Raw genomic sequence first — 15,912 nt, forward strand, 5'->3', positions numbered from 1 at the left:
TCCATTTTCCATGCTACGGTAAAGGATGGTTCTATCATTCTGAAAGTTCTGAAAGGCTAGCTAATTCATTCAGTATTGCACCAAGTGTGTTCGTAGATAACATGACTTGTCCTGGATACTATTACACCACTTATTAGACACAGCTATACAAAGGGTAACAGCCAACTGATGTATACCTAGCCTTTCTCAATGATTACTAAGTATAGGGTCAGATAAGAGATAGCCTAGGCTTTGGTGGCTAGCACAGCATTTATGGCTTACTACTTTAAACTGTGTCTCTTAGGACTTGGGATAAATGCTAGAGTCACCTGGTAGGCAAACTGTTGGTTACAACCAAGGTGACTGGTTATCTTAACCTGGATCCCCACAGGAGACATAAAAAGAAGCTGAAAGACAAGGAAGCACCAATCTTTACATTTAAAGGAATGTCAAGGTGTTGTTTTTTTTTGCCAATGGATTATAATTGAATATAAGAATATAATTGAGGGGCTGGGAAGGTGGCTCAGTGGTAGAGCACTTGCCTTGCATGCTTGAGGCCCTGGGTTTGATTCCTCAGCACCACATAAGCAAAAAGAAAAAAAAAGAATTAAAAAAAGAATATAATTGAGGTAGAAGGTATTTCCTTAAAGTGACAGTAAAAATTTTTGGAAGATATCTGAGAAGGTGGGACTTGAAAGGCAAACAAGAGAAAAAAATTACATTGAATGTGAAGAGATGGCTATAGGTTCTTGTATTGTTTGGATATGTGTAGTTTCTAAGTCTTATTTCTTTGTTTTTTTTTTTTTTGGCTTCTTGCTTTAAGATGTCATGGATACTTAATTAAAAAATATATTTTTTTTGGCCAAGAATAGCCACTAAAAGAAATATCTGTATAAGTTTTAGAATCAATAATACTTGACTGTCTAATAATGCAGAAAGGACATAGTCTCAGGAGAACAGTTTTAAAATTGAATTATTAAATTAATATCACAAGCCCAGGTTTCTGTCCTTAACCTAAAACTTTTCTATCTGGCTATCTACCAGACATTTTCATTTATGTTTTAAGACTATGTTCAAAAGAGAATCCTGTTAGGTGCTGGAGGCATGTAATCTTAGCTACCCAGAGGCAGAGATCTGAGGATTGTGATTCAAAGCCAGCCTAGGGAAAAAAGTCTATGAGACTCTTTTCTCCAGTTAAACACCAAAAAGCCAGAAGTGGTGTTCTAGCTTAAATGGTAGAGTGCAGAAAGGCTCAGGGACAGTGCCCAGGCCCTGAGTTTAAGGTGGGATGCAGGAGGGTGTCCTGATTGCCATTTTTCCTACTCTTCTCTCTCTCCCTATTCTTCTCTCTCTCCCCCTTTCTCTCCCCCCCTGCTGTCTCTCCTTCTTCCTCCCTCTCTTCCCCTCTCTTTCCTCCCTCTGTCTCTGTATTTCTCTGTATCTTTCTGTCTCTGTCTCTCTGTCTCTGTGTCTCTGTCTCTCTCTGTCTCTGTGTCTCTGTCTCTCTCTCGCCAGTCCGGCAGCTTGAACTGAGGGCTAGAACTCTTACCTCTTGAGGCACACCACCACTTCTAGCTTTTTCTGTACTAAGGAATCGAACCCAGGGCTTCATGCATGCTAGGCAAGCACTCTACCATTGAGCCATATTCCCAGCCTGCTACTCTCAACTCTTAAAATCCTGAACTCTTGGTAGCTTGCTCTTTTTCATTATTATTTTTGGATCACAGTTTTGACCTTCCAACATACTGATGGATCCCAAATGTATTGGGCATATAGCAGGCACTTACCATTTACAGAATGATTAAAGAATAACTAAAATTCAAGTTTTTATGAAGCTATATTGTCATTCTTATTTTTCATTTATTGAAAATTTCAAACATTATCCTAGACCTGTATTGGGAGTGAGAAAGATTTATGAAGGAAGATTTATAACTGTCTTATGAGTGTTGGAATTCTGACCTCTTTTTTGTGCATGAAATGATCAGGCTTATATACAGGGAATAAACTGGTTTCAGGATCACTATAGTAATGTGTCTTATTAAAGTTACATACAACCAACTTAAAATGAGCTTTTGTAGCGCAACTAACTTTTAATTACAGATGTTATAGAACTTTATTAATAATTTTTATTAAGCACTCTTCCTATTATTAATTATTGTGTTTCCATATAGTCAGTTTTTTTTTTGCCTTTGGTACTGGGATTTGAATCAGGTCCTGAGTGCTGTCTCCTAACATTTTTACTCAATGATGGCACTCTACCACAGTTCTATTCTTTGGTTGTTAGTTAAAGATAGTAGTTTCATGGACATTTTTTCCTGGGCTGGCTTTGTACCTTGATCCTCAAATCTGAGTAGCTCAGCCATGGCCACCTGGCTATTCAGTGTTTTGAATGTAGTGTTATTATAGCAGATAGTACATTGTATGGTAGTTATATTTCTTTTGCTAACTAGGTTGTTAATCTCTTGTTTCCATATTACTGAAAATAGTACTTGGATAATATTAACTAGTCAATAATTGATTATTTAATGAATAAAAGCAGAGAACCAAAAAGTTAGCATCTTGATCGATTTGATCTTTATAATATAATAAGTGATACTGTCTCTGTTTACAGATGAAGAAACTTAGGGAAGTTAAGTAATTAGTGTGTTAGCTGTATGACTACCAAGTGTCACTATCAGAAAGTTGGAGTTTTTTTTTTTTTAAATCTTCTGTGGTTAATTTATTTTTGTGTGCTGATCCTGGGGTTTGAACTAGGTTTGGGTACTGTCCCTGAGCATTTTGGACAGTGTTCTACAACTTTAGCTACAGATCCACTCTTGGGTTTTTGGTGTTAAGTGTCTTATAGATTGTCCTGTGTGGACTAGTTTTGAACTATGAGCCTCAGATCTCAGCTTCCTGAGTAGCTAGAATTATAGATGTGAGCCACCAGCACCCAGCCTTGAATAAGACTTTAAAAATGAAAATTAAGGTCTGAGTTTTCCTTTCAAGGATTTGTTGATTGAAAAAAATTCCATATTTTTCCCTAGTCATTTTTGGTATGCTCTCTAGACTTAAAATTTTTGTCTTTGTTGCCATTTCATCCTTATTCTCGCTCTCTGTAATGTAGTAGATTTGGATATAGAATGTAAAGGAATTTATGAAATATTTTTAGAGGCAACTAGTTAATATATATATTTTTATGTGTATGTGTACAGAAAAATTTTCTAACCACGGGTGAAACAGACCTATCTACTCTGGGAGTGTCTCTTCCTATTGGTGAGAGGTTATCTGCCAAGGTAGGTGGATAAGGAGTAGTTACTCTGGGTAGTAGTTTTCTTAGGCATCAAGTCATAGGCGAACCTATTACATTGTTTTCTCATACTTTAGTATATTTCTTTTCCACCAATCTATGGAGTTCCTAATTGTTACTGAAAAAGGTTTGAACATTTTGTTTGTAATCAGGTAATGTGATATATTTATTTGATAAGTTGATTATTGTATTTGATTATACTGAATTGAATATTTGGGACATTTTTTTAGTATTGGTTTCTTTTTTTGGGTTTAGTATTGTTTCTAAACTACAAAGTTTATGGTATTGTGACATAGTTGTCAGTATTAGGACCATTGAATGTGAGAGTATAGTGAGCTTTTATGTGGGTAAGTATAGAGAATATTTGAAATGTTTCTTTTACTTGAGTAATACAGTTTTATATTTTAGAGGCAATAATGACAAAGCACTTTATACTTCTTTCAAGATTTAATTTCCCATATAGATCCTTAAATAGTATCAAAGACAACATGGACAGTTACTGAGTTTCAAAAGTTAGCCTTGTTTTCTCAATATTGTTACATTATGTTATTTCAGTGATATGAGATGTTTAAAAATTTCCTAATGTATTAATGTTTCACCAGATAATTTCTAGAAAAGTATTTTAATGTTTATACAATTTTACTTTCGTATGTTTAAAATACAATGAGAGTCCTTCTTTAACTTTGGCAATGAAATGGTTAGAGTGGGTTATAGTTGGGAGGGGGAAGTGTTTCTGACAAGGAATAAAAGGATTTATTTATCATATTTTTTCTAATTTATTGTTATTTATCTTATGTATCTTATATATCTTAGCTGGAGAAACTTAGGAATGATTTTAGATGTGTAGAACTAGTTTATCTAGGATTGTTTTTCATAAAGAAAAACTAGAATGTATGGATTTATGAGGCATGGTTGTTTGGGAAATAACTTCTACACTGAAATATAGAGTGAGATGTTCCATTACTGGATCAAGTCCCTTCTGTTGGAGACCCCACAGGTTCATAGACCAAAGTATGCAGCCATGCTTATTCTTGTGTGGCAAGAGAACTGGAATATTGCAATGATAGTCACATCTTTTCTACTTAATCTTTTTCCTTGCAATGACTTCTCTCCTTCAAATTGCTAATAAAGCTCAATTCTGAGTAAGAGTTCTGATTTGTAGGATTCTGATTTTGATATTAAGGTACATTTTCTTAAAGTTGAAGTAACATGTCTTTTGATTTCTATTTTAAGGAAAGGTTGAAACTTGAACGCAATAAAGAATACAATCAGTTTCTCAGGGTTAAGGAAGAATCCAGTGAAAAGATCAGACAGGTAGAAAAGAGTACTGAGGTAGGTTTTACTTTTAACTTTTTAATACCACAGCTGAATATTTTGTACTTACTTAAAAAAGCCATTTATGTGTCAGATATTTCACTTGCCATTACTTTTAAGTTTTTTTGGTGGTTGTTTGTTTTTGTGCCAGTTCTGGGGCTTGAACTCAGGGCATGGGTATTGCCCCTCAGCTTTTGTGCCCAAGGCTTAGCACTCTACCACTTGAGCCACACCTCAGTTTTCAGCTTTTTGGTGATTAATTGGAGATAAATGTCTCACAGACTTTCCTTCCTGGATTGGCTTCAAACCTCTATCCTCAGATCTCAGTCTCCTGAATAGCGAGGGTTACAGGTGTGAGCCACCAGTTTTAGATAAGAGTTGTATCTGTAGTTTAGACTGTCCTAAAACTTCTACTTTAGCCTCCAGAATGCTGGGATTTTGTGTGAGTGCCATCATACCTCTCATTCTACCTAGTTTTTATGTAAGCACTTGAAAAATTAACCAAATCACATTAAACTATAGGGCCTTTAAATATTTCCTTAGGAAGTTGTTTTATCTCATAGTGAAGAATTTAACCTACCTTTTAAAATGTAACCTTATTTTAAAGATTTGTTTTAGAATTTACTTTAAGTGATTTTTAAGTGACTTTTTAAAAAATATTGAGTTTATGATGTATATTATTATGTTTAGTATGTATATTATTTTTTCCAAATTTGAAGGCAGTTGATATTACTAAGGTCAGAAGTTTACTATTTTTTAATTTTTTGTATCAAGAAATAATTTAATTGGAAATATTTTCAAGTAACATGTGAATGCTAATAGATGGCTAGGATGTCCTGGGATGAGAATTTGCATTTTGTTCATCTTCAGTTTTTGTAGCCATTGATATATTTTATCATTGCCTCTTTATTTTACTAAGTTTTAATGTAAGATAAATTTTCCTTTAATTTCTTTTCTAGAGGAAAGATATTTCTTATGAGTAATTAAATATCCAAAATGAGATAAGAAATAGACTAAACACGATTTAAGTCTTTATCTAACTTTTAAGTGATAGTTTTCTTTCTTCTCTTTTAAAATTGAACAACTGAAGAGTCAAAGAAGTAAAAATCCTATTAGTCAAGTTAAGCCTGTTCTACCTTCACAAATACAAACATCTTGCACAAATTCAGAAGCTCATAGGAGAGATGGTCTAACCGCTTCAGAGGCATATGAAGAACTTCTAAACCAAAGACGACTAGAAGAAGACAGATACCGGCAACAGGATGACGAAATTGAGTTAAGAAATAGAAGAGTTACTAAAAAAACGAATGAAGGATTGGGCATTTCCAGTACAAAACATCAAAGGTTTGCCAACAAGGCTTGTGTGCCAGAAAGAACATCGCGAAGATTTAATGAGGATCGTGTTTTTGACAAACAATATTCTAGAGCAGATCAAGATCCTGAAGTAAGTGAAGAAATGGACGAGAGGTTTAGATTTGAAAGTGATTTTGATAGAAGATTTATGAGAGTGTATACAAATGACAGGTATTTACATCTTTATTTTACTTTATATACTTAATATACTGTTGTTACTTTTTATTATTTCATTAGGGAGAAATGATTGAATTTACTATAATTCTAAGATACTATCAATTTTAAGAAACATCATTTTATGGGCCACTGAGGAGGAAAAACCATCTAAACACCATTTTATTTATTTACTTATTTTTGCCAGTCTTGGGCTTGAACTCAAGGCCTGGACAATGTCTTTAAGCTTTTTTTTCCTCAAGACTAGTGCTCTACCACTTGAGCCACTGTACCACTTCTGGCTTTTTCTCTTTATGTGATACTGAGGAATCATATCCAGGGCTTCATGCATGCTAGGCAAGCAGTCTATCAGTAAGCCACATTCTCAGCCCAGAACCCCATTTAAAATCTGGAAAAACTAAAGCCAATACCTTCATGTACAAGTAAATTAAAAATAAACATTCCCAAGAAAGGGAATGTCTGTCTCAATCTTGGCATTGCAGTGAGTTACAAAACCAAAATGTTGGGGAATTTGAAGTATAAAGAAGTATTAATTGCTATTCATAGTTAAATTGATTGATAGTATCCCTAGATTATTGGCAGGGATAAAATAACTCTTTGCAATTACTTGTTTTAAAACCAGGAGAATAGCTCCCCCATTTTATTTGTTAAAATATAGAGAAAAAGAATACCTTAACATAGATGAAATATAGTTTATTCTTTTAATGATTTAATACTCTTGAAGATCTTTATCAGTATATTTTAAAGTTATTTATTGAACATTTATTTAAGTGAAATGGCATCATTAAGTTTTTTAAATCAGATTTTCAGATGCTTTTCATTATTTTGAGTAATTCCTTTTATTTTCTTTGTCTTGTCTTTTCTTTGTTTCTTTCTTTTTCTCTTTCTTTTTCTTTCTTTCTCTCTCTCTTTCCTTCCTTCCTTCCTTCCTTCCAATCCTGGGCTTAGGTGATGTCCCTGAGCTTTTTTGCTCAAGGCTAGTTGGTATCACTTGAGCCACCACTCTACTTTTTTGGGTAGATAAGTATTTTTTGGAGATAAGTATTTCATGTATTGTCCTGCCCTAGCTGGCTTCAAACTGTGGCATCAAACTTCATTCCTCAGATCTCAGCCTCCTGAGTAGCTAGGATTACAGGCATGAGCCATCAGTGCCTGGCTCTGACACTAATTTCTTAGATTTTAATTTTAGAAATCTCAAAAAGTTTCTAACAAGGATAATTAAGAATGATTAAATGCTAAATTTATTAGATGGATGTTTGGGAGTCTTCTTTATTGAAAGGAAGTTTAGTGAATGCAACAAGTTCCACAGATTTGTACAGATATTTTTTCCTAGAGAATAAGATGGCTAGACTATGAGTTAGCTCATTGATAGAGCTGTCACTTAGCATTCATTAAGGCCCTGAGTTTGCCATTGGAAAAAGAAAAAAGTTGTACATGAATTTAACATGGCTAATAAGGCCTAACTAGCCCAGATCTTAAGTTCATTTTTAAAAAAGTGGGTAACTTTCCAAACTATCAGTTACTGCGATTTCAGCTCACGGACCAATAACTCAAATTGCTCACACCATTGTTACTCAACTACTTAAGACAGCCCTTTAGCTCTAATTTTTTGCTGTTATTTTGGAGAATAGTCTTTTTTTTTTTTTAGGCTGCCTTCGAACCTCAATGGATTATAGAATTGAAATAACCAGTATCAAGCTCTATTTTTTAAATAAGATCTTGTATTAGTTACTTTAAATAGTAATTCTAAATTTAAAAATGGTGAGCACATTTATATTAGTTGTTTAATAAAAAGATGCCTGAAGGTTTTTATGAAATTCTTTTAGTGTAATGTATATTTATGTTCTTTTTCTTGGCCTCTTAAACAATTCTTTGATATTGATTTCATTCTAATTATCAGTGATAGGTGACTTAAAATTTTGTAATGAATATTTTGTGTCTAGTGTAAGGCTCATGTTACAAAATCTTTCATATGGGCTGTAGTTTTACTATTGTTTTATCAGAGGCATTTGATGTGCATAAATATAATGATTGATTAAATTGAGTTTGGCATATGCCTTGAAAATGACTTCTTGGACATGGTGCTTGCTTTATTAAGTTATTTATATATGCTAAAGAGTCTTAAAATTTTTAGTTTGAATAATTTGGAAATAACTACATAAAGAACCTAGAATTATAAATCTAAATATTATCTTTGGACAACTCAGCAGAAAATTCAGGAAGCCAGAATTTCTTGGGTAAATTTTATAATAAATTTTTGTATTTCTAAGTGACCATTAATTCTGAGATCCCAAGTTACATTAAAATTTTAAAAGAATTTTATTGAAGTAGTTGGACACCAGGTATTGATTCTGCCAGAAACATAGGAACATTTTTAATCTTTCAGCATCTTCTTTGTTGTTTTCCTTCAAGGTTTTATTTTTTTGTTTTATAGGGTTCATGATAGAGTTCTTTCTCCTTGTTGGTTAGGTTTATTCCATTTTTATTTTATTTTTTGTAGCCATTGTTAATGGAATTGTTTTTCTAATTTCACTTGTATCCAGTTCATCATTGATATAAAGAAAAACATATTTGTTGCTTTGGGGATATATTATGCTTTGTTGCTGAAGGCATCTTTTGGCTCTAGGAGGTGTGTGTGTGTGTGTGTGTGTGTGTGTGTGTGTGTGTGAGTGTGACCACGCACGCGTGCGCTCGTGCACGTGTATGACCAGTCTTTGGGCTTGACCTTGGGGGCTTGGGAATTGAGCTTTTGTGCTCAAGGTTTGTCTATTGCTCTACTATTTTAGCTACAGCCTCATTCTCACTTTTTATAAAATATATTTTTATTGTAAAAGTACTGTACAGAAGGGTTACAGTTACATGAGTAATGTAATGAGTACATTTCCTATCGAGCATTGTTACCTCCTTTATTTTTCCCCTACCATTCCTTCCCTCTCTACCTCCCCAACTCCTCCTTCCTCCCCTAAGTTGTAAAGTTCATTTTCAACATAGTGTCTTATACCTCTCATTGTTACAATGGGTCAGCCTGTATCCTTATTTCAGCATTTTGTTATTTTTCTTCCCCTCCCCAAATTAAAAAAATGTATATACAAGATGCAGGGCATCTACATCAAATACAGTGAAAACGGGTTTTACCGTGGGGGAAGAACATACTAGAGAAACAAAAAAAAAATCACATAGTACAGTTTTGATACATTAAATCAATAGCAAGAATGAAAAAACTACTTGTGTCCCTGTCTTGGGGTTCATTTCATTAACATCATCTTATATGGTCATATGTACATAGCTTTTGACTTTTTCTGCTTGTCCTAGACTTATACTAGTTATTGCAAATAAGGGAAACCATGGGACTTATGTTTCTTTGGGCCTCGCTTATTTCACTTAATATAATTTTTTCCAAGTCTTTCCATTTCCTAACAGATGGGGCGGTGTCATTCTTTCTCATGGAGACATAGAATTCCATTGTGTATATATACCACATTTTCTTGATCCATTCATCTACTGAGGGGCATCTGGGTTGGTTCCATATCTTACCTATAGTAAATAATGCTGCAATAAACATAGTCGTGCTGGTAGCTTTAGTATAGCCTTGTTTGTGATCATTTGGGTAAATGCCCAAAAATGGGATTGCTGGGTCATAGGGGAGCTCTATGTGTAGCCTTTTGAGGAACCTTCGTACTACTTTCTTTGTAGTGGTAGTTTTTTTTTTTTTTTTGATCCAGTTGTGGGGCCTGAACTCTGGGCCTGGGCGCTGTCCCTCAGCTTTTCAGCTCAAGGCTAGAGCTCTACCACTTGAGCCACAGCACCACTTCTGGCTTTTTTTTCTTATGTGGTGTTAAGGAATCGAACCAAGGGCCTTGTGCATGCAAGGCAAGCACTCAACCACTGAGCCACCTTCCCAGCCCTTCATACTGCTTTCCAAAGTGGCTGAACAAGTTTACACTCCCACCAACAATGCAGTAGGGTTCCTCTTTGGCCTTACCCCCTCCAGTATCTGTTGTTATTAGAGTTCTTGATTTTTGCCATTCTAACTAGGGTGAGGTGGAATCTCAATGTTATTTTGATTTGCATTTCTTTTATGGCTAGGGAAGTTGAGCATTTCTTCATGTGTCTATTGGCCATTCTTATTTCCTCTTCAGAGAAGTTTGTCTTAAGTCTTTTAGCCCACTTGTTTATGGGCAGTTGTTTCTTTGAGGATTTGTTGGGGAATTTAATGTTTTGAGTTCTAAGTATATTTTAGATATGAGACCCCTTGTCTATTGTATGGCTAGTGAAAGATCTCCCAATGTGGGCTTTCTATTATTCTTGTTAGCTATGCAGAAGCTCTATAGTTTCATGCAATCCCATTTGCCCAACCTTTCTTTGATTTGTTGTGTTTCTGGGTCTTTATTAAGAAGATTTCAGCCTGTGCCAGGGAGCCCTTTAGTTTCTCCTATTTCCTCCTGTAATGTTTTCAGGGTTTCTGCTTTGATCTTGAGGTCTTTGATCCATTTGGAGTTGATTCTGGTGCAGGGTGATATAGAAGGATCTAACTTTAGTTTTCTAAAGGTGTTTAACCAATTTTGCCTGCACCATTTACTGAACAGTCTTTCTCCCATTCTATTTTTTAGCTCCCTTATCGAAGATTAGGTGGCTGTAGGTCTGTGGGTTCATTTCTGGGTCTTCAGTTCGATTCCATTCATTCTCAGGTCTGTTCTTGTGCCAGTACCAAGCTGTTTTGATTCCAAGCTCATTCTTCAATAAAATAAAGAAGCAACCCAAAAATTCATATGGAACAATAAAAGACCCCAGATAGCAAAAACAATCCTTAGCAGAAAGAACAGTATTGGAGGAATATCAATACCAAATTTCAAACTCTACTGCAATTCTTGCTTTTTGCTGGTTAATTGGAGATAAGAATCTCACACACTTAGCTATCCAAGATGGCTTCCAACCACAGTTCTTAGATCTCAGCCTCCTGAGTAGCTAGGAGCAACAGACAGGAGCAACCAGTACCTGGCTATCTGTAGGAATTTTGAGATGGAACCTTTAGGGTCTTTTTAGGTATAGGGTCATATGATTTGCAAGTAAGGATAGTTTGTTTTCTTTCTTCCCTATTTAGGCCTCTCTTATTTCTTTCTATCTTATTGCTGTGGATATTGCATAAGAGTTTGTTACTGTTTAGTAGAAATGTTTTCAGTTTTTCCTTTGTTGAGACTTGATGTTGACTCTCAGTTTGTGATACATGGCTTTTATAATATAAAGTAAATTCCTTTACTCCCAACTTCTTTTCTCTTTTTCTTTTCCCTCCTTTTCATATTTTTCCTTTTGTGCCTTCCTTTCCCTCTTGAGGCTTGAACTTAGGGCCTCATGCTCTCACTTGGCCTTTTTTGTCATGGCTGGCACTCTACCACTCACGTCACACCTCTAGTTCTGTCTTTTTGCTGTACTTAGGGACAGAAATCACTTGAATATGTATTTCTAGGATGTTTTTGCACCTTGATTCACAGATCCAAGTCTTCTGAGTAGCTAGGATTACAGGCATGAGCCACTGGTGCCCAGCTTCTTCTCATAGTTTCTTCATAGCTTTTATCATTAAATGATGGTTTATTTTGTCAAAGGCCTTGTTCTGCATCAACTGAAATGATCATTTTGTCATTTTGTTCATGTGGTTATTAATGTTTATTGATTTACATATGTTAAGCTAGCCTTACATTTCTGGAATGAAATCAACTTCATCATAATATATGCTTTTTTGATAGGTTATTTAATTTTATTTTATTGAGAATTTGAGGTTAATTTTATTTTATTGAGAATTTGTGTATCTGCTCATCTAAATAATTAGCCTATTATAGTTTTTTTTCTGTGTGTGTGTATGTGTCTTGGTTTGGTTTTGAAATGAGTGTAATGCTAGTAGGTTCATAGAATGAGTTTGGCAATACTTATTTCCTTGCTTGGAATGGAGAAATTTGAGAGTATTGGTCTCCTTAAAAGTCTTGTAGAATTTAGCTAGAATCTATGGAGTCCTGAGCTTTTCTTTGTTGTGAGATTTTCCTTTTTATGTTTTGGTCTCTTGTTATAGATCTGTTTAGATGGATTATGTACCCTTGGCTCAATTTGGTATTTGAGATTATCTAGATATGTATCCGTTTCAAATAGATTTTCCAGTATATTTGACTAAAGGTTTTTGAAATATTGTATTTCACTTGTGTTTGTTGTAAAATCATCATTTTCGTCTCTGGGTTGTTTCTTTGTTTTTTTGTTTGTTTTTTAACTGTAAAAATACCATACAGAGGAGTTACAGTCACATGGGCATCTTTGTTTTGTTCTTGTTGAATCATTTTTCTTTACTGGTTAGATTGGGTAAAGGCTTGTCAACTGTATATTATCATTTTATAGAGCCAATGTTTTATTTATTTATTTATTTATGCTGGTCGTAGTCCTGAACTCTGGGCCTGGGCGCTGTCCCTCAGCTCTTCAGCTCAAGGCTAGTGCTCTGCCACTTGAGCCACAGCACCACTTCCGGCTTTTTCTGCTTATGTGGTGCTGAGGAATCGAATCCAGGGCCTCATGCGTGCAAGACAAGCACTCTACCTCTGATCCACCTTCCTAGTCTCCCTTGTTTCATTTTTTTTAGTCTTACTTTCATTGATTTTCCCCCCCTAGTCTTTATTTTTCATTTCCTTCTGCTGGTTTTATGTTTAGCTAAATCCTTGTTGTTGCTTTTTTGTGTGTGGAATTTGAGGTATATCATTAAAAGTATTAATTTGAGATCGCTTAGTCTCATTAATGTGTGTACTCAAAGTTATAAGGTACTTAGCTAAGCGGAGGGAGGAGTCTGCTCTGCCTTCCCAGGGTGGACCTTAAAAAAGTTACAGACTTTCTCTTAGAACTTCTTTTGTTATATCCCAGAAGGTTTGGGAGGTTGTTTCAATTTTCATTGAATTCTAGGAACTTTCTGATTTTTTCCTTTATTTCTTTTGTGACCTCATCTTTTAGCAGTGTTTTATCCAGTCTCTGGAGTATGAAATTTTTCCATAGTTTCTTTTCCTGTTAACCTCTAGTTTTACTCCATTGTGATCTGACAAAATTCAGGAGATTATTTCAGTTTTCTTGTATTTGCTGAGACTTACTTTATATCCTAGGATTTAATCTATTTTGGAGGAAGTTCCAGGGACTGCTAAGGAGAATGTGTATTTTGCAGCTGCTAGATGCAATATTCTGTAAATTTCTTTTAAGTCTAATTGACCTATGGTGTCACTTAAATCTGATTTTTTTTTAAAATAACCTACCTCTTAGTGAGAGTGGGTGTTGAGGTCATCTACATTTATTATTGAGTTGGAGTGTGTGTGTGTGTGTGTGTGTATGTGTGTGTGTGTGTGTGTGTGTGTGTTTGTTTTAAGTGCAATTATGTTTAACAATTTTGGTTTGAAGTCTATTGGATATGGTTCTAGCTGCTCTTGCCTGTTCTGAGTCTGTTTGCTTGGAAGATCTTTTTCTAGCTTTTCAGATAGTTTTGTCAGATAGTTACATTTTTTTATAGAAAACAAATGGTTATATGTTGCCTTTTTATCCAATATGCACCATTCTGTCTTTTAATTGGAGAATTGAGTCTGTAGATATTGAGTATTAAAATTGTTTTAGCTTAATTTCTCAGTTTTTAAAAGTTTGTACTGCTTTAGATAGCTTTTTACTACATCAGTTAATTAACTTTTGTGTGTTAGGTTTGAGGTTCCCACAGTGACTCTCAGGTTTGGTGATTCTATAGAAAGACTCAAAAGGTTTTGTATCTAGCTGTGGTTTATTATAGAAATGAATACAAAGGAAACCCGGCAAAGGGAAAGTGTTCATGGGATATAGTCACAAGGAAACAAGACACTAATCTCTAAGAGTCCAGTGAAAAGGTATACAAGAGATGGTTAATTTCTCCAGCCTTGAATTGTGATAGCATGTGGAAGTGTCTACCAGGAATCCTATTAGACACTCAGTACTCATGGAAGGCTGATAATATTAGGGCTGGTAATGTTAGGCACCCTTTTTAGTATGTACTAAAATTCAAGGCTCCCTGAAGGAAAGCGGGTATTTTGTCATAGACTGTATTGTTGGTACAAGTAGTTTATGTGAATCTAGTGTTACTAGTTCTGGCAGTGGTGGGAACCATCCTAAACACTGTATTTTTTCAGGTGCTAGGAGAGCCTTGCTTTTGCAATCAGCTTTTCTATGATAGGTAGTTTCAGTGCTCTAAATCTTCATAGGTGTATTTGTATGAATCTAGAGTATATAAATCGGTGTCTAGCACTGTCACCTACATATTTGAATTTGAATTATTTAAATGGTAGAACTAGGTAATAATACTAAATGTGTCAATTTAAAAAAGGTTTGAGTAGGCTTTTAGGTTAGATAAAAATTAACTATTTTAAAATAATGTGTGAAATTTATATAGATAAAAGTGGGAGTCATTGATGTATCATGCCAATTTGTAATTATTAAAAGCCAAAAACTGATTCTCCACAGATGATGCCTATAGCTTGTGTGGTGGAAGCAAAGTGAAGACTTTTATATGTTGATTTTATGGAGAATAAGTTCTTTTTTTTAAATCTAAAAATTGCAAATTTTGCTAGTATGATAGTGAAATTCATCTTAAATATTGAATAATACTTGAACAACCATATTTCTGTAATTCCTCTTGAGAAAGACAATATAGTTTACAAATTCCACAACAACAAAGAAATATGACTTATTAAATGCTAATTTTCATGGATGCTAATCAATGTTGGTGTAAAAGTCATGTTGGTTTCTCTGGTGTCACAAATTAAATTAGAAAACAATCAGTGTTTGCCAAATGGAAAAAAATTTAATTGAAAAACTTTTTTTATTTTTAAAATTGTTTTTGAAAAGAGAATAAAAATATTTTCATCTTTTATTTTGTCGCTTATGACCTTGTAAGTAAACTGAACCAATCATTTTCTGTGTATTGATTATGTTAGACTATTTCTAAAAATAATGTGTCCTATTCTTTTGATAATATTCTTTCATGTCAAGTGTTAGCAAATGTCATGATTGTCTCTATTTGGTTTAATGTTAAGACTGCTGATCTCTTTTATGTTCAGTTCGTTGTATATATGTAAAATAATCTCCTAGAATCCATAATTTTGACTTCAAAAGAAATGTCATTTTGAATTTTGTATATAATTTTCATGGGTGCAGGAACTATATATATCCAGTGCTTAGAATAGTACTTGCCATACAGAAAGTGCTTCATAATTCACTTACTAAATGCATGATTAAAAAAAGTATAAAGCCTGGTGTAGTGGCGTATGCCTATAATCCTAGCTACTTGAGAGGTAGAGATAAAGAGATCTTGGTTTGAGACCATCCTGGGCAAAAAGTTTGAGACACACCATCTCAACCAATGTTAATATGTGCCTATCTATAATCTCAACTCCATAAGAAGTCTAAAAGGGATAACTGTGGCCTAGGTGACCTATATAAACACAAGACCCTATTAAAAAAATAAAGCAAAAAGGGTTAAAGGGCAGTCTCAAATGGTAGAGTACCTGCCTAACAAGTGCAAACCCCAGGACTGCCATAAAAATCTTTTAGTGTATTAAACCATGCTTTAACATGTGTCGTATAAGTATATCCTTTCATGGCTTTTAAAAAAAAATTTTTGTCGGTCGTGGGGCCTGAACTCTGGGCCTGGGCGCTGTCCCTCAGCTCTTCAGCGGTAGACTAGGGCTCTACCACTTGAGCCTCAGCCCCACTTCCTGCTCTTTCTGCTCATGTGGTGCTGAGGAATTGAACCGAGGGCCTCATACATGTAA

The 15,912-nt window shown here is 34.6% G+C and overlaps 1 protein-coding gene across 1 annotated transcript in view; it reads left to right on the top strand.

Moving 5' to 3' along the window:
* Nucleotides 1–15,912, top strand: part of Cspp1 (centrosome and spindle pole associated protein 1) — a 125,761-nt gene that overhangs the window by 17,256 nt on the left and 92,593 nt on the right. Inside the window, exons 5-7 of the mRNA XM_013034475.1 lie at nt 3,174–3,254; nt 4,502–4,600; nt 5,673–6,106. Coding sequence (XP_012889929.1) covers nt 3,174–3,254; nt 4,502–4,600; nt 5,673–6,106 — 614 coding nt within the window. The remainder of the gene's footprint in view (nt 1–3,173; nt 3,255–4,501; nt 4,601–5,672; nt 6,107–15,912) is intronic.

The sequence above is a fragment of the Dipodomys ordii genome, unplaced genomic scaffold, assembly GCF_000151885.1.
Source record: "Dipodomys ordii isolate 6190 unplaced genomic scaffold, Dord_2.0 Scaffold190, whole genome shotgun sequence".
In the NCBI taxonomy this organism is placed as follows: domain Eukaryota; kingdom Metazoa; phylum Chordata; class Mammalia; order Rodentia; family Heteromyidae; genus Dipodomys; species Dipodomys ordii.